The 18,996-nt window shown below is 49.1% G+C and overlaps 1 protein-coding gene across 1 annotated transcript in view; it reads left to right on the top strand.

The window, feature by feature from the left end:
- Window positions 1-18,996, top strand: part of Gabbr2 (gamma-aminobutyric acid type B receptor subunit 2) — a 326,257-nt gene that overhangs the window by 156,286 nt on the left and 150,975 nt on the right. Inside the window, exon 5 of the mRNA XM_055605273.1 lies at window positions 18,854-18,955. Within this exon, the coding sequence (XP_055461248.1) occupies window positions 18,854-18,955 (102 nt within the window). The remainder of the gene's footprint in view (window positions 1-18,853; window positions 18,956-18,996) is intronic.

Raw genomic sequence — 18,996 nt, 5'->3', positions numbered from 1 at the left:
AGATCTTCAATCTATGAAACGGTGGCTGCTTAGACTCTAGGACGTAGCCTCATTGTCTTTTCTTCAATGTACAAGTGGATAAATGGCAGTCACTGGTCTTCTTGGATTCATCTGACAGTGTGCTCATGCAACACGTGTTTATGAAGTATGCCCAGTGTTCGGTGTTCAGTCATGTGAACACAGCAGAGAATGGAAGGGTCCCTACCCACAGGGAGTCTGCACCCGTGTGCAAACAGATGAAGAAAGAATCGGCCTAGTGACTCTTGTGTGGAATGACAGCAAGTGCCACTGAGATTAGTCAAGGAGGGTCAGGGGTTCGGTTGGACAGTGCCGAGTGTGGTGAGGTGAGAAGAGCCACCAGGAGGCCTCATGGTCAGGATGTCATGGAGAAGAGAGTTCCAGGCAGACCAGCTGGTCAGAGGTGCTGGCATGGAGGGCTTTGCTAGGAAAAGAAAGGCCCTCTGAGGCCATGTGGCTGGATCTAACTGAGGAGGGAAGGGCAGGGACTGGTTGGGGTCCTGGGATTGTAGGCCTCTAAGAAGTTGACTGATGCTTTGAGTCATCAGAAACTCTCCTAGAGAACACTCTGGTTTTGAATTTGCCTTGAAAAAGCAAATCAAAGATGGAAAACTACCCTAAAGTATCCAGTTAAATCTTCCATAGCAAATACAAGGAATACAACCATTGTCCCAACCTCATCTAGAGCACGTCTTCAATCCAAAAGAAAGTTCATATCCATGTCCATTAGCCTTCATTCCTTCATCTCAGCCCCCAAGAACAGCTAATCTTTTGCCTCCGTGGATTTGCATCTGATAGACTCGCACATAATTGGAATCATAAAATACAGGGCTCATTGGGTCCGGCTTATTTCACTTAGCGTAATGTTCTCAAGATTCATCTATGTAGAAACACGTGTCACCACTTGGCCCCTTTTATGGCCAAATAATATTCCATTATGAGGCTGTAAGACAGTCTTGATCCACTCCTCAGGGGATGTCCGTTCTGCTTGTTTCCGCCTTGCTCTGCCTTGAATACTGTGCTGTAGATGCCCGTGTGTGCTTGTGTCTGTGTGTACATGTGCACTCATCCAAGGGCAGGACCCGCCGGGCCATATGGGACCTCTGTGTTTACACAAACATTTGGAGAAATGTTTCATCCCCTCTCTGGTTTGCACCAGTGGCCAAACCATCCTCACATTCCCACCAGCCATGTGTGAGGGCTCCAACTTCTCTGTGTCCTTGCCAGAACTTGTTATTTTCCTTTTAAAAAATCATAGCCACCCAGCGGATGCCAAGTGGTGCCTCGTTGTGGGCTTGATGGCCATTCCTCTCTCATCTGTAAAGATGTTGAGCATCCTTGCATGTGCTTCTTGGGTTTTTTTTTTTTTAATATCCTCTTTCAAGATATTCTTATTTGGGCCTTTTATTTAATTTTTAATTGGGTCTTTTGTCTCTTTTGACATTGGGTTGTATGAATTCTTCATATATCCCATATCCATTATCAGGAACATGCTTCCAGACTCAAAGATTAGAATGGAGACATCCTGTTAAACTAATAGACCGAAACATAAGAATTAGATATAGCAGATTGAGAGTGTGTTTAAACATACCTAGCCCAGCGAGCACTGTAGCTTAGCCTGTGGGTTGTCCCACACATGCTCCAACACTCACGTTAGTTTACAAGCAAACAAAATGGTCCAGACAAAGGATAATTTAAAATAAAAAGTCAGGCTGGAGGTGTAGCTCAGTGGGTAGGATGCCTGCCTAGCATGTGTGAAGACCCAGCTTCAGGCCCCAGCACTGCATAAAACTGAGCATAGCCAGACATGTCTCACACTCCTTTAATCCCAGCAATCGGGAGGTAGAGGCAGGTGGATCTCTGTGAGTTCAAGGACAGCCTGGTCTACATTGTGAGTTCCAGGACAGCCAGGGCTATGTAAAGAAACTGTCTCAAAAACAAAAACAAAACAGAACAAAAGCTCAACACCTGAGCACGGTAGTGCATGCCTGTAATTTTAGTACAGCAGAGATGTAGGCAGGAGGATCAGAAGTTCAAGGTCATCTTTGTCTATATAGAAAGTCCTGGGCTACATTAAGCCCTGCATCAAAATCAATCAATTAATTAATTAGAAACAAAGTATTGGGTATTTAATGCAATTTATTGAATTATATAACCAAGGAGCAGTGGTAACATAGGTCTCTGTGGAGAATGGCTTTTGCATGCTTAGGCGTGTGTGGCTGAGCGGAACCATGGCTCAGTGCTGCCCAGAGCCAGGGAGAATGCCATCCCACATATCACTAACCTGGGAGGAAAATATCAAAATTAAAAATCTGAAATTTCCTTTCTTTTGAATGTGTATCACCTTTGCACCATTGTAAATTCCAACACCCACAAGTGGCCGGTCACAGGCTGAGGACTGTCCTGGTAGGATATGAAGTGTTACCTTGCATGCTTGGGATGCTTTTCACGTCATGAGGCCCTTTGTGAAAACACTTCTCATTTTGATGAACTCAAAGCTGTCTTGGTTTGCTTTGGTGTCCGGATTTAAGGAGCACTGTCTAACATAAGGTCATTAAATTTCCTTTTAAGAGTTTTGTGGTTTTAGTTTTAGTTCCTACACTTAGGCCTTTGGTCACAGCCTCCTCTGAAATGAGCAGTGACTCCAGGGGCTGAGCCAACACAGAGCTGGAAAGCCAGCTTCTGCCACCCCACTTCCTGCTGCCTCTTGGTGGCGCTAGTGGCACAGTTCTGCCTCATTGCAGCTCTGACCCAGGTTCCCTGGGCACACTTCTGCACCTCAGCTCCTCCTGTGAATCTGAAATCTTTCTTGGCCTCTTCCCCTTCTCCTCCTGTCCTCCCCGCCCCCTCTCCTCCCCTTCCCCTCCCTTCCCCTCCCTTTCTTTTCTGCCCTCCCCCTCCTCTTATCCTTAAGAACAAGAAAGCCTCTCTCTTACAAAGTCTCCTTCCATTTCCCCACCCCAGACTCTGCATCTTCTTTATAAGACAACCATCCTGATTGGTGAAAGGAAATCAGGGGGAGGGTGGGCAAATCCCAGAACCTTACTGGGTCTTGTTTCTATTCTGCCATTTTCTGGTTTATATTCTTTTGCTTTTCTCCTTAGTAACATTTTCTCTGTTTTGTCATCCTTTTTCTAATTGGATTTGCACACTTGCTCTTTGCTCTTATCTTGGTTGCTATGAAATGCATTTACAGAGATAAGTTTGTATTTGATCATGGTTTTACCCGATACTATTCTTTTAGATAAATGCTGTTTCCATGCCATTATGATGAAGTGTTTTGTACTTTTGTTTAAATTTAAAATATTTCAGCTTCTATTTGTCTAATTTCAAATGTAGAAATGCAGGAATGACTATAGCAAGCTCTGCCACCATTGACCCCTGCCCTCATCACCTCTGATTTGCAAGGTTTCTTCAATTTTACTTTTTACACTGTAGATATACCTTGTCAACTGTTATCTGACATATTGATTTTATTTTGAAACTGTATGGCAATAGCCATGATTCAAATCCACACTTAACTTACTAGCGTCTACTGACATGTCTTTGAATTGCTCCATCTCTCAAGAACAGGTGCGTATTTTATTAGAAATTTATTATTTTCTGAGAATTTTATAATGCATGCAGTGTATTTTTTTTTATCATCCCAGCCCCTGTTCTTCCCCCTAATGCCTCCCAGGTCCACCCTACCCCCTCTCAGCTTCATGTTCTCTTTTCGTTGTTGGTTTTTAAAACCATCCATTGGGTACAATTCATGCTGCCCGTACGATCATCAGTGTGGGGCCATGTCCTGGAGAAAAAGCGTACAAATATCAGATATGCAGCCGAGATGGAAAACAAGCCAGAAAGTGCTGGAATAAAGGCAGAGCCGATAACAGTCTAAGATTTTCTACAAGAGGCCACACCCTTAAATCGGGCTCTCCCTGGCCCAGGAGCCATTAACTGCCAATAGCTCTGCAGTTCGGGGTGAAGCCCTCCCTTCCCCTGGGATGCTGACAGGCTGGATCTTGTGCTGGTCTTATGCAGGCAGTCACAGCCGCCGGGAGATCACAGGTGCAGTGGTCTGACAAGCCCAAAGATACTGTTTTAGTCTGGTCCTCCCTGACCTCTGGCTCTTACAGTCTCTCTTTCTCAGTGAGAGAGGGCAGTGATGTAGACGTCTCGCTTGTATCTGCATATGCACGAGTGAACCTCTGAGGCATGGCTGTCATGATGGTCACATGACTTTTCTGTCACTCTGTCTAGCTCCTCTCTGTTGTCTCCTTTGCGTGACAAGCTATCCACCTGTCTTCTGCAAACCTCTCCTGACCTTGCATCAAGGTTTAATGAACATGATTTGGTTGTTTTGCTGGGAACAGCCCTGCCCCGGGTTAGCTACTCACAGAATTTGTCATCTTTGAAACAAAGAAAGGAAACATAACATATCTGATATCCGAATGCTTGTTCTAAAATATGACTACTGCTTCTGTTTGAAGAAGTCAATCTTTATAAAGAACTTATTAAAGCTCTGTTATAAAGTACTTGCAAATAAAAAAACAACAAGAAAAAAAAATCACACAGTGAAATTAGCTAGACCCAGAGGCTGCCATCTCGGTGAACTTCCTGAACAGTTAGAACAGCCGTTGTAGAGCTGTGGATTCACACTGGACTTTACAGTTTCACTATCAAATATATTTTATGTACTTATCCACCACACACACACACACACACACACACACACACACACACACACACATGCACGCACACAGGACAGAGATCAAAGTAGAAAAATAGCGTTATCTCCTTTTTCATGGCTCAGGCGTGCATTACCGCCCTGTTTGCTCCCCATCTCTAATCCTCCCCCATTCTCCGAGTTCTGCTGTACTCACATGAGTTCTCATTTTCCACTGAGAAGGGAGACCATTCGGGATTTTTATTTTTCTGAAGGTTTGCGACCTTGATTAATATAGATTCTAAGCCCTTCCATTTTTCTGAAAATTTTGTGATTTCATTTTTTTTAGAGCTGAATAGTTATTCCATTGTATATTTTCACTATCCATTTATTTACTTATTCGTATGTATTATTTATTATCCGCATATTATTTGTTAACCATATATTTCATTATCCATCAGATTTTCACTGTCTGTTCCCCTGTTGATTGATGGATAAGTTGCTTCCCTTCCCTTGCTATTGTGAATAAAGCTAAAATATGCATGACTAATAAACTTATCTGATATTAGCCTGGTGTGGTGGCACATGCCTGTAATCCTAGCACTCTGGGAGGCAGAGGCAGATGTATGTTGTGAGTTTGAGGCTATCCTGATCTACAAAGTGAGTCCAGAACAGCCAAGGCTACACAAAGAAACCCTGTCTTGAAAAAACAAAACAAAAAATTTATCTGATATTTGTGTATTTTTTTTTCTAAAACATGATTGCAACTTTTGTTTGAAGACTTCAGTCTTCCTATTGTGATCTTTAATTACTTCTCTTTTGTTTTGGGACCATGTAAGGGTTCATCTTCAGTGTCAATTTGGGTGGATTTAGAATTGCCTAAACTCCTGCTTCTGAGCATGCCTGTTGGGACTTTCCTGAGAGGTTTAACTGAGGAGGAAAGGCCCACGGAAACATGGCTGGGTCCAGTCCGCGGGCTGTGCTCCTGAACCGAATAAAAAGGAGGCCAGTGGAGCACCTGGCCATCAGCATTGTCTCTTGCTTCCTGACTGCAGAGGAATGTGACTGGCTGCCCAACACCCACTGCCCTGCCTTTCCGGCCACACGGACTGAAACCTGTGTTCCTTACACTAGGAGTCAGAACAATCCCTTGCTTCCTTAAGCTGCTGTTGTCAAAACTACAGGGAGAATCATTACACACACACCTTAGTAACACCTCTAATTCCAGAGTGAGTCTCTATCATTTCCCTTGTGTTGCTCTTTTCTCTCTGGCATCCTTTCGTCTGCCCTTGCTGACCGCATCCAGGAGACAGTACCTCCTAGAGACCTCAGGCTATCCTGCTCCACAGCTGTCAGTGTTCTGTAACTACCTCTTGCTTCTGACTGCTTCTAATGTGTCTTAACTCTCACATTCAATAATCCAGTTCATATCCTGCCATTATTTTCTCAGCTCTACTGGGGTCCTTTGAATTCCATTTGGGTTTTGTTTTTTTTTTTTTTTAATCGCATCTACCATTTCTAGCATTTCAGAGTTCTGGCTTTCCTTCATCTCTGAAGTACAAAACGGATGTGACAGTTTTCTTTTACTTCTGGTAGCAAATCTGTGTGTTGATGAAGTCCTTCCTCTGCTCACATTCCCTATCTGTCTCTTTTACTGCTCAGTCTCCGAACCTTACCTGACCTGGGGCTGCTTCGAATCAATGAACTCTCTTTGGGCCTCCATTGTTTTAGCCACCTCTGCTAAACATCTCATTTGAGTCTGAGACCTCATAGCCAGGGACAGGCAGCTCAGGGGCAAGGAGTCATGTGGTGCCGAGCTGCCCCAGCGATCCAAGGTTTCTCCTGGCAGGCAGGGAACGGATGTTCCAGATAGTCAGGGTCGCTGCTGGCCTCTGCCGTTGATCTCCTGCCTGCAGTGTTGGGAGGCACCATGGGAAACTGGACTTGGACAGCTCTGCTTGCTTGTTATTGGACAGCGTGGCCAAGCCATTCCTGAAGGCTGGTGGACTGCATGGTGAGAAGGGGGCTAACCCCTCCCGCCCCCCGCCGTGGGCTCAGCATCCCTTCTGTGGCCAGGCCTATCCTCCAGGGCCCAACCACCCATCTTAGGCTATGTGGTCAGTCCCTGCAACACACTCACTCTCCCCTCGGCTCAGCACCCCTTCTCAGGAAGGAGGGCTGTGAGTCAGCCTTCAATCTGGTCTCCTTGGCATCGTACCTGGTGAAATTCCTCAAAACTGCTGGCATGTTGACGCTTCTGGCTCCTCTTTTTCCAACACTGAAGCAGATTCTCCTATTTCTGTACTCCCTTGCAAGGTCCTTTCTGTCGCTTGCAGAAGGAGGTAGCTTAGGTGGGAGGCGGACATCTGTGCTCAGCTTTCCTGTCCTTCATGGTTAAGACGGCCTGGAGCTTTGCACTTTGTTATACAGACAGATTAGAAGTCTTCCGAGATTCCTGTTCCACAGCCCTCCTTTAATTTCTTCCTCTATGCTGGCCCTCACATCATTTGGCTTCACAGTTTTGTTTTTTTATTTTTTGTTTTTGTTTTCCTGGACCTCTCCCTCTCAAATTTCAAGTTAGCTAGCATCTCCTCTGATGAGTAATTCTCCCGCCAATCATGGCTGCCAGGCTTGGGCAGCGCCTGTTGCCATTTCCAGGGACTCCTAATCTGGCAACCTGATCCATATCCCGGCCCCTAGCAGTGTTGGAGCTTCCTCACATCCTCCCTGCCCCAGCAAGGTTACGACCTTCAAGTGGAAACAGAAGAAGCCATTCCCTGCCTCCTGGTCCCCATGTGTCCCTTTCAGGAGCCATGTGCTTCACTAGAGAGCCATTTCGGATCCTTCTGGCACATCCACGCCTTGCTGGTGAGTCAGCAGCTGGGCAGCAGGCGGTGGAGGGGTGGGGCGCAGAGGCACCCCGGCTTGGCTTGGCAGCCAGCCCCAGAACACAGCGCATCACACAATTTGTTGTATCCAGCCCGGGCACAGCTGCCTCTGGCCCTCTGTGGGGACTCGCCACAGCTGCTCCTTCCGGGGAGTGGGGAAAAGAGCTCTCCCACAGGGGCATCTGTGCATTCCTTTGGGGCCGCACGGGGTGCAGGCCACCTTGTTCCTGAAGAGAGGCAGCGCATGCCGCTTGGGTGGCATTACCACTTGCGCCCAGTTCCTAAACCCTGAGCCCGTTTTCTCATCCTCTCTTTGATTGGCTGTCCCTGACAAGGGACACTGCCCCTCCCACCTAGCACGTATGATCTCATTTTTAACTTTACAGCCTCCTGGGGTGAGCTCTGAAAGTACCCTTTTTCAGATGGTAAAGGGGTTCCAGAGTTCTCTTGTTCTCCCAGAGTGGCCAGGGATACAGAGGGATACAGCAAGCAGAGTCGTGGGTCTCCAGGTCTGCATGGCTCTCCTCTCCCACAGCCTGCAGTGAGCTCAGAATCGTGGGCTCTGGAGCAGGCTCTGCCAGCCATGGCCTCTGTGTTTGCACACAGTTCCTTGTGCAGTGAGGGTCTTTAGAACACAGCCACGCTCATTGCTTTCCCCATTGCTTATGGCTTCTTTTGCGATACAACAGCAGAACTTATTTGGGACAGAACCCAAAAGACCAGCAAAGCCTAGAATACTCATGCTCTGGCCCATTGCAGGAAGATTGCTGCTCCTTGCTGTTGTGGGCCATAGGAAGAAATCAGACTGAAGTTAAGTCCTGGGTTCAGTGTGTTCTAGCTGTGTGACCATGGGCAGCTGCTTCAACCTCTCTGTGTTATTATACTTGGCCACAAATCACTCATACCCATACCTTTTAGGTCTACACCAATGGCTCAAAGTGACATTCTGACATGAGTGAGGGACTAGGTATCTAAAGGGTAGTATCTAAAGAGAACAGGAGCCCCCTGTAGTTCCCATCTTTCCCACCCATCAGAGGTGTGCTGCCTTCTCCACTGTTCCCACCTCCCTCTAAAGTGCTCTGGCATTTCTCTCTACGCCTTCCTCTTCTCACCCGGGATGTGGTGATGCTCCTCCTGCCTCCCCTTAGTGAGCACCAGGCACTCAGTGCCACAGCAGAGGCAGTGGGCATCCTGTGGTCTCACTCATCCACTCCCATGGCTTACTGATGCAGGCGTAGTTCTGAGACCTTCCAGGGACCCACACAGCCCCCAGACCCTCTCCCTGCACACTGCCCAAGGCAGATGGGTGGTTAACCAGCCACAGTATTCTGTCCCGGCTTTCAGATCTGCATTTGGAAAATTCCACTTGGGCCTCGCAGAGGCAGCTACCATTCCCAATCCCTGGTGAAGCTGCACTGTCCAAACTGCTGAGCTCAGCACACTGTGGGCCCTGCTGCCACCGCAGCCTGCTCGGCACTGGGGGCGGTGTCCACCCAAGACGCACACTCAGCACCTGCACGGGATGAGGCTGGCTCCAGGCTCCTGGCCAGGGCATGAGACAGGTTGACATTGCTGACCTTGAGGGAGCTGAGACAGCTCAGCATCTCTGTCCAGGAGCAGTGGGGAATCTGGGTATTCGTGGACTATGTGGGAGCATCTCGGTGATTCTCAGGGTGACCCAAGTAACTTCCTGATTATAGGACCAAGAAGATGAGGCTGGAGGTGGGGGAGCAGCCAGGAGGAGCAACAGAGGGCCAGAGTTGAGACCAGAACCCCCAAGAGGGCTTCATGGGAAGTTGCTGTTTACACGGGACTGTGAGCGTGGCCAGAGGCTGGGAACTCGGGCAGATGTGGTGAAAAGGATTGCATGGTTTATGACAAGATGAGAGACGAGGCATCAGGCTATCCTTCTGCAACTGGGCCTGCAAAAGGAGAATCCTATCCTTTAGGGCCCTGAAGGAAACATGGCATGTGGGGAGGGGTCAGAAAAAAAGCAAATTTCACAGAAAGTTTTTGGCCAAGGCCAGGGGAACCAATCAGGCTAATGAGACCCCAAGGACTAGCAATGGTGGGAGTCAGGACCGCCACCAAGTGCCCTTGAGGACAGGAGGAGAAGCCAAGCAGAAAGATCCTGAACTTCTAACTCTTCTTCTTCCTTGCCTTCTGTCTCCTGCTGGGGCCCCTCTTGGGCCTCCTGGTGCCTGCTGGGCTCCTGTTGCCCTCCAGACACCTGCTGAGACCCCTCATTAGTTGGCTAGTGCCTGCTGAGACCTGCCATTGGCCTTTTCACACATGCTGGTTTCCTGGCCCTCTGATACCTTCTGGAGTCCTTTTGGCCCTCTGACTCCTGCTGGGCTCCCACTGGCTCTCTGACTCCCACTGGGCCACCCACTAACCCTTACACCCCTGGGTCCCATTGTTTTTCTGATACCCATTGAGGCCCCCATTGACCTAACCTGACTGGGAGTCTCAGAACACTTCAGATCAAGAGATGCCACTCATTAAAGTCAGATTCCAGGGAGAACAGGACAAGGCAAGATGGAGGGTGTGAGTGAGGACAAGCAGCCCTAGATAATGTCCTGGGCATAGGGGCTTCAGTGCTCTCCTCAGCAGATCAAGGCAAGCAGGCCAGGCCAGTCATTGTGTATGCTGTCTTGGAGAAGGAGCATGCTATTAGTGGAGGCTGCCTGTTTGAGTCATAAGAGATCTTAGCAGAGAGGGGAATGAGCTTTCCTATAGACGGAAGGTTCTAGACATGGTGCCCATGGTAGTGCCCAGGAAAGGAGGAGTTTAAACTGGAAAGCCAGACTTGGGTACCCTAAAGGGGTGTCAGTTGATTTGTAAGAATGGGAAGGGCCACCAGAATCTGTCCAGGGTTACTCATCCTTAAGGAGCTATCTTAAAGAGGAGAGGGTGGGGCCTTGGCACTGAGCTCAAAGAGGGAGAGAAAGCTGCCATGGGAGGAACTGGGACATCAGACAGAGGGGTGGACACCACAGCTGGAGCTAAGAATCATCCCTGGAAGTCACTTCACTGCTCCCACACCAACTCTGCCTCACAGCTCAGCACAGGAGTTCTCCAACCAGCCCTCAACCCCCGGCATCAAAGTCTGAATGCATTTGGTGCTCCCTGGGCATCCTCCAGCCTCGCAGGCTTCCTATGTGTCCCACTGCACAGGGTACCGTTCCCCCCAGGGTCTGAGAGGCTAGTGCAGAGAGCGGTGTGGACCCAAGGCCAAGGCCAGCTCCCAGTCCAAGCACCACACTCCTCAACCCCTGTCACATGCCCTGAAGTCGAGCCCGCTTTTGACCACTCTCCCATCCATGCTCTTGGTTTCGGCAACAGGGAAATAAGAAACCCGTACGTCCTGTCCTGGGACAGACAGGAGTGCCATCACAGACAGAAAAGTGTGTTTCCTCCAGGCAGCCCGGATTAGGGTGTGAGTGATGCTAGCACACAGCTGTGCCCTCCCACACGGCTGCACAGAGAGGATCGCGCACATCTGTGTGGGGTGCTGTCCTCTGGATGGAACACGACCCCGTCCTCTTGAACTCTCAGCACTGTGACCACCCACAGACAGCTGCACAACACCTGGCCTGTTAGTGTTCCACTGTGGCGGAGCTGAGGGGTGCCACGCATGAGGGCCCAGCCGTGAAGGTGCATAAACGGTCAGTGGTTGCTGGAGCGATGGAGCGTCTCCTTTAGAGAAGTATATATGCCGCTCGGCTTCCTGCAGACTCTGACTAGATGTCACTGTGGAGTATCACGACACGCTCAGAGTCCCCGCTCTGGGGTAAGGAGGCAGGAGGATCTCAGGCCAGCCAGTCTGGTCACTCCGTGCACTCTAGTTCAGTGAGAGACTGTCTCAGAAACAAGGTGGAGAGTGACTGAGGGCGTATCTGATGTCACACAAAGACACACGCACACATACACACACTGACACACAGACACACACACATACACCCACACACAGACACACAGATACACAGATATACATATAGACGTACACACACAAACTGTAAATAAATAAACAAGCTTGTTGGCGCACCAGGCTCCCAGTGGGACTGTTTCTTTGGTCTTTGTTGCTTCCCTCTTTGGGGTGAGCACTCATGTGCTCATTACCCAGGAAAAAATTCACACTGAGCAGTAGGGCTCACTGGAGAAGCAGAGCCCGGTAGGATGAGCCTGTTTTACACAGGAGATGATTACATCGGCCTACACAGTGCAGGCTGGGGTAGCTGAACAACGGTTGACTGCATGCTGGAGAGGCTGAAAACTTGTTGGATGCTCAGCTCACAAGGCTGGACACCTCAGCAGTCACAACCTGTCTCTGCAGGCCTGGAGGCTCCTGCAGAGCTGCTCATCTGCAGTCCACATTAGAAGGCTGAAGAAGCCGAGTTCAGATGTCTGTGAAGGACAGCAGTAGCAGCAGCAGCAGTGGCGGCGGCAGCAACAGAGCAGATGCACGGGTTAGCAAGGAGCAAAGGCATAAGACAAAGCAGCGCTGCTTTTCCTTTGGCCCTCTTTTCACTTGGGCCCCTGTGGGAAAAGCTCTGTCCACCTCAGAGAGGACCTTCCCGTCTCAATGAGTTTCCTTCCAGGAAACTCACAAACCCACACAGATCAAGTGCACAGCCAAGATGAGCCACCACATGCTACACCTTCATTTATACACTTGCACTTCATTCTTTTCATGTAGGTTCAACTCCAGCTAGACAGTATTAAGCAATAACTTATCTGACAATAGGTGGGTCTGTGTTCCCACAAGAATGCCTTTCTGTCACAGGGAGTCCTTCTACAGGAATTTAAGTGCATATGCTGAAGCTTAAGCAGGGAGATGAGGGGGCAAGCAAAAAGTACCCCCCACAGCTACCCAGAGCTGCTTCAGTAACTTTAACATCCAAAAGGAGCAGCAAGTAGGGTAAGCATAGTGTTGAAAACCGTAGACATTAGTAGGTAAAAGGAAGTCTCTGCTTAGCATCCAGCTCCTGCTTGCATGCCTCCGGCGATGGGGAGCTCACCACCACCTTCCTCACTGCCAGAAAAATTTCTTCTTCTTCATCTTCATCTTCTATGTCATTAACCTAACCTCCTGCCCCTGCTTCTTCCTCCTTCTGGCTTTGGGTCAGAATCTGCTTTCCTGGCCCTTCTAACTGTTGGTTCACTGGCTGCAACAAGGTGTCCAGAGCCAGGCGTCCTCTCTCTTCTGTGACAGCTCTTCCGTTTTGAAGTCAGCCATCTCTCCCTGCCTTGATCTTCTCTGTGCTAATTTTCTAATTAGTTTAAATTAATGGTAGTTCCTGGGGAGCTGAAGCCCCACTAAAAGTGACCTGAATTATTCAAACATTGGATGTTTCAAGACCTATTTAGCCTAATTAGCATCTTAACTCTGTCAGCACCCTCAGCATTGAAGGAGCCGCATTTGAACACACTCCGTGTGTTAATGGATTTCTCTTGAATGAACTGTTTAATCAAGTGAAGACACGTTTCATGAATGAACAGAAGTAAATCTATAATTACACATTTTAGTCAGGTAAGAGGAGTGACATTTCAGCACAATCCACCGCTATATATAGCGCGTGCATTTGAATGACAAAGTAGGTTACTTCGGCTTCCGTAGGAGAGCCAGAGACTCGCTTTGCTCTGAGTTCATTTCTAACCTAGTTAGAATGTTCAGACTTACAAGTGGCTCTGTCCCCAGCTTCCCCTGGAGCTCTGTCTTTCTGGAAGGTTCCTCAGTGGGGGCAGTGGCCTCCATGGGAATGGTGTCCTGCGAGTGGCTGTAGGTGCCTTGGCGCTCTCCGGTACTCCCATAGCCTCCTGTCCTTGGCTGTCAACTTCGCTGGCTCTGAACCTGGCCTGCTTGAGACCTTTGGTATGATGATGGCTGCCTGGTCAGCACTGTCAAGACAAGCTGTAATAATGAGATAGAGAGGCCAGGAGAGGGCAGGAGAGGACCCCAGCTGAGAGGAAAGACAGGACCCTGACTTGAAGAGGGAGGAACCTCTACCTTGGTCTTCAGCTGAGAACACTTCCCCCTAAACTCAGAGTGCAGCAACTTGAGCAGCTCGCTGGACTCACCTGGAAAACCATCCTACCAATCGGATAGAAGACAGCCCTGAGACATGGCAGCATTTCCAGTGACGGAACAGCGCTATCTTGTCTGCAGCCTCATAGAAAGGCCTCGACCAGGGCTACCATTAAGCCACACCCTGTTTCTCTACCTCTAGGGAGGAGGGAGACAATACGTGCTTATTGTTTGAAGTGGCTGGAATAACTCGTTACACAGCAATAGAACACAAATAGTCATTATCGGTTACCCTCAATGCCTCTGTAACTTGTGGCTTCTGGCAGCCCCTATTCTCCCCTGGTCCAGCCTTTGGATTCTCCCACCGAGATAACAGTGTCCCAAACACATACCCCAATGCTTCACTCTTCATTGGGCCCACAGCACCCTGACTTACCACTGCCAGCCCAGCTCCACTCAGGCAAGCTTCTCTCTTGACCTCTCACAATGGCTTTTGATAGCATTTAGGTCAGATCTTTAAATAAAAATTGTAAGGCCCACGTGTTCTAGTCCCACCCACTTCTCCTTTCTTTCTTGCTCCATTCGAACATTGTCCTCCAACCCTTCTTTTAGGCTCCCTTTTATTTCCAGTTTCAATAGTCTTTTAGTCTCTGTACCATCTTCCTGTACCCCAGGACGTTTGCACATGCTGCTACCCAGGCTGCATACTTCCTGCTTCTCTTTTTGGCCTGGGTCTGATTCTGTTGTACTCTGTTCAAGAGCCTCAAGAAGTACTCATTCCTTCCCCAGGGAAGCCATCTGAGGAATGCCTACCAGAGAGAGAGGTGATGAGTGGGTCAGCTCCATGTTGGAAGCCCATCCCCGACTTCCCCAGTTCCCAAGCAGAAGAGATGTCAGTGTCAGGCACAAACGAGCACGAAACAAAATACATGAGATTGGAGGAACACACAGATCTCATCCCATAAATTCCAGGGCCCCTGGGTGCTCTTCAAGAAGGCATGACGTCCCAAAGTCAGTTAGTGGTTGGACAAGAGGTGGGATTTCAGCCCCAGTGGGGGACCTGGCTGGAGGTCTGCAAATGTCCTTCCCCATCTGCCTGGACCTCATCCTGGGGCTTCTGAACTTGGACTCCATGTTGCCTTGATGGAGGTCAAGCATCGAGGCTGCTGTGGAGGACTGGTGAGGACAGGAGAAACTTCGTTATCCTACGTGTGGGCATCCCAGCATGGTGGGGACAAAAGCCTGGCAGGGCAAGCCTTCACAGAACCCAAAAGCAGTGTAGGGTAGTGGGATTCCTGGGAGATTTCCACACTAGCTCACCTGGCCCACCCCAAGGCGGTAAGCTTTCTTAGAACATGGCGAGGATTTCTCAGACATCGTGTTCACGATTTGATCACATGGTTCTCTGGCGTGTGCCTCCTAGATGCAATATCCCGTCAAAGCATGCCTGGTAGGAACTTTCAACTCTACCATGATACAAACACAATTCCCATTTGGTAGAAACAGCTTGGGATTTGGGCTTTTGATCTTTTCTGGTGATATTTGGTAGGATACTGTCTCACTGTGCTGGGAGCAGCAACCACGTGATCCCAGGGACCGTGGAGCCTCCAGTGTCCTGGACTGCTGAAACATATGCTCTGCTCTTGCGTGGTTTTCCAGTTCCTCAGTTTTGAACTCACTAGCCCCATCATACATCAATCAGCACCTTCGTTTTATCTACCTGGGAATGAAAGGCTCTTACTTTCTCAGAATGTATTCTTGCTTTTATTAAATAGAAGCGAAAAGGATCATAGACTCACAGTCTAGAGCAAACAGCTCAGACTCCGGCCCCGTTACCCAGGAGAACCTGCAGGTTCTGAAAACCTGGGCACTTGGGGATCGAGCAGTTGATCTTCTGGTCCCCATGTGGGGTGGGTGTCTCTTATAGCATTCTTTGCTGGGGTGTGGGAAGGTCATCAGACTGGGAATCTCCCCTTAGTTGCTCACAGTCGAGATTGGGGGCAGGGTGAGACCTCCTTTAGTGTGGATTTGTTTGCTTATAAAACAAAATATAATGCAAGTTTTCATACCTTTCCTGACACATTCACAGAGACCCCAACTGCTGGGTTCTTTCTAACCTTTGAGCAAATGCACAAAACTCCAGAGCTTACAAAGCCATTCCACAGCTCCACACTGAGCCAGGAAGCTAGCTTGTGAGCTGTTTGCCTGCTGCCTCCATTTTCAGGTGAGAAGACAGAGTTCCAAGGGAAGCAGGGTCCCCTCTCCAAGTGTGAGTGGCACACACAGAGGTGGGCTGTGACTGTGCCTGCCCCTTGGTGAGCACGCTGATTTGCATAGCCAGCTGTCAGTGCCCTCTCCCCCCCCCCACAGGTACCACTGAGACCCGCTCGTGGCTGGAAGCTTTGAGGGTGCAGAACTAAGCTGTAATGGCAGAGGCAGCTTTTGCCCATCTTAATCTCTCGTCTTCTGTCAAACAGAGGCAAAAACCGTAGCAGGGCTGGAATGGTGCTTAGTGATGGAGCAGGCCTAGATTGCGCCAGGCCTGCCATGTCCACCACTCTTCTGCTGTGTGATTAAAACACCACACCTAAAAGCAGCTTGAGGAAGGGTTTGGGGGCTGATTGGCCGCAGAGGCATAGTGTCCACAATGGCAGGAAAGGCTGGTGGCGGGGCCAAGACTGAGAGCTCACCTCTCAACCTCACAGGAAGCAGAGAGGAAGGACTGGACACAGGGGAGGCTACAACCCCTCAAACAAGGTTCCATAGCTTCCCCCAAACAGTGCCACCGACTGGGGACCCCATGTCCGAAGACATGATGAGCCCATGGGAGACGCTTCTCTTGCAAGTCGCAACACCTGGACTCAGTCCCCAGAACCTCCAACACACCAAGACGCAGACAATGACCACGGACAGTGGGGTGCTTCTTCCTGTTGCAAAATGTCCCTCAGGAAGCATCTCCAGCATCCAGGGAAAGCCACAGGACAAAATAAACACCAGGACCATCAGGTCAAGTTCAGAACCCTCTCGAGGAAATGAAGCATGGTGGCTCCCACTGGCACTCTAGCTCCCCTTCCTTGGTGGTGGCTTCCTGGCGGCCAGTGCCATGCAGGGCCAGATTGTTCAAAAACCACGTTGATATATGCTTTAGACGGATCTTCTGAATGTAAATGGTTTCTTTTTACTGGGGTAAAGTTCACAGAACATCACGTTTCCCCTCGCTGGCCGCAACGACAGGGTCTCCACAAGGTACTTAACTTCAGTTATACCTAAACCAAGGCTCTGAACGGTTAAGCATCAAATGCTATTCCATCTGCCCGCCCCTAGTGAGTGTCCCCCTTCTGTCCCCAGGAATTTGCCTAGTCCACGTACTTTGTGTAACTGTCTTTTTGTGTATGCCTTTCTTTAGACTAACCCATGTCGCAATGCAGGCGGACTCTCGATCTTGGTGAAGGCTGCATAGCATGCCGCTCTGTGTACGCACACCGTGTGTTTTCATATCCATCTAGCAACAGACATTTTGGGTTGCTTTCACGTTTTTGCTTTTGTACATAATGTCCTGTGACCTGGATGTTCCTTGTGTTTGACTCCTTGGTCCCCCAATCATAGTGTCATGGGGGTGTGTGTGGAACCTTTAGGAGGTGTAGCCTAGCTGGAGGGAGTGGACCACTTCAGGGCTGTAACCTGGCCCTCGTTCTGGCCTGAGCCCTCTCTGCTTCCTAGTCTGTTGAGATGTGAGAATTCCCTTTGCACACACCACTGCCGTGAACTCCTCCATCATTTTCTGTTGTGATGGACTGTGAGCTCTCATACTGTGAGCCAACACAAATCCTTCCTTGGGCTGCAGAGATGACTCAGTGGTTACAAGTGCTTAGTATACTTTTAGAGAACCCAAGTCCATTTCCCAGGACTCAGGTTGGGCAGCTCACAACCATCTGTAACTCCAGCTCCAGGACATCTCTACGGGCAGCCACACACATACGGCACACATTCACACACACACACACACACACACACACACACACTAAGTAGACAGGTGATAGATAGATGGATAGATAGATAGATAGATAGATAGATAGAAATATTAAAAATAAAATTTAAAACTTTCCCTCCTTTTAGTTGCTCTATCAGACACTTTGACATGTTGAAAAAAAAAAAAAAAAAAAACAAGCTGATACAGGACTATATGCGTCAAGTCCCTGCTGTCATTTCTTGTGGCTATTATTCCCCGGAGTGGGATGCTAGACCAGGTGGAAATAGATGTTCGGTTTTCTGAGGTGCTGTCATTCTGTTTCCAAGAATCTTGAACCACTGTACATTTCCAGAGGTGGTTCCCAAGGGCCCCAGGTGCTCCCATCCTCACACACACATGTTGGTGTCCGGTTCTAATAATGACCATCCCAGCAGAATGAGCAAGACATGCTTTTCAGAATCTCCTCCTCTTAGGCTCAGAGAGGGGCAGGTCACAACCAGGGAACAAGGTCACAAGCAAGTCAGGAAGAGCGGGACCCAGAAGCTTGGTCTGGCCTCTCATCTATTCCTTAGCAGCCCTATGGTACGGGGCCCATTGCTGCATGTCAGGAGCTACGGCTTCCAGCCAGATCCACTCTTCAGGTTTGTTCTGTTGAATCCAAACGTTAAACACAAATCAACACCAGAAAATAGGGGGGATTTTGTACTGTAAAAGCCTGCATTTCTTATTTCTTCCCTTAAAGTGTTCTGGGCCCATTTCCAGCACAACAATGGAATGGCAGACGTTGTCTTTAGAAGGCATCTAGGTATCCAGGCATGTAGTATCTAGGGTGCCCCAGTATTCCCAAATTCCTGATGTCTGGACATGAGGACATGGATATTGGTAGCCCTCTCCCTTGTAGGCACACAGGTTGAAACTTCATGGCCACATGCCATCATTGTCACCCTCACTCTGCCCCCATATTGTTCCTCTGGGAGTCTTGGCAATGTCTTCAATACAACGGAAAGTCATACTGGAGTTTATACAACAGAGCATAAACAAGGTATCACTAGACAGCCTGACTTGGGCCAGGCAACAGGTGCTCTGGCCCAGCATCTTCATGTCGCCTCTTGTAGGAATTCTGAGGTCAGGTTGAGCAGCCCTGGCCTTGCCTGCATCATGTCAAAGCGTCCCTTGCAGGACAGCTTCCTCTGCTCCTCTGTGCATGGAGAGAATCACTCCCTGACTCAGCCAGTGCTGAAGAGTGAGGCCTTCCTGGAGGCAGCACACCTAAGCTCTTGGTTTATCTTTGTTCGCAGGTGAGGAATGACCTGACTGGGGTCCTATATGGGGAGGACATCGAGATCTCAGACACAGAGAGCTTCTCCAATGACCCTTGCACCAGCGTCAAAAAGCTCAAGGTAGGTGCAGCCTGACATAGGGACAGTGATGACCCCAGGGC

The sequence above is a fragment of the Psammomys obesus genome, unplaced genomic scaffold, assembly GCF_907164565.1.
Source record: "Psammomys obesus unplaced genomic scaffold, mPsaObe1.curated_primary_1811, whole genome shotgun sequence".
Lineage (NCBI taxonomy): Eukaryota > Metazoa > Chordata > Mammalia > Rodentia > Muridae > Psammomys > Psammomys obesus.
This window is presented reverse-complemented; position numbering and strand designations above follow the sequence as displayed.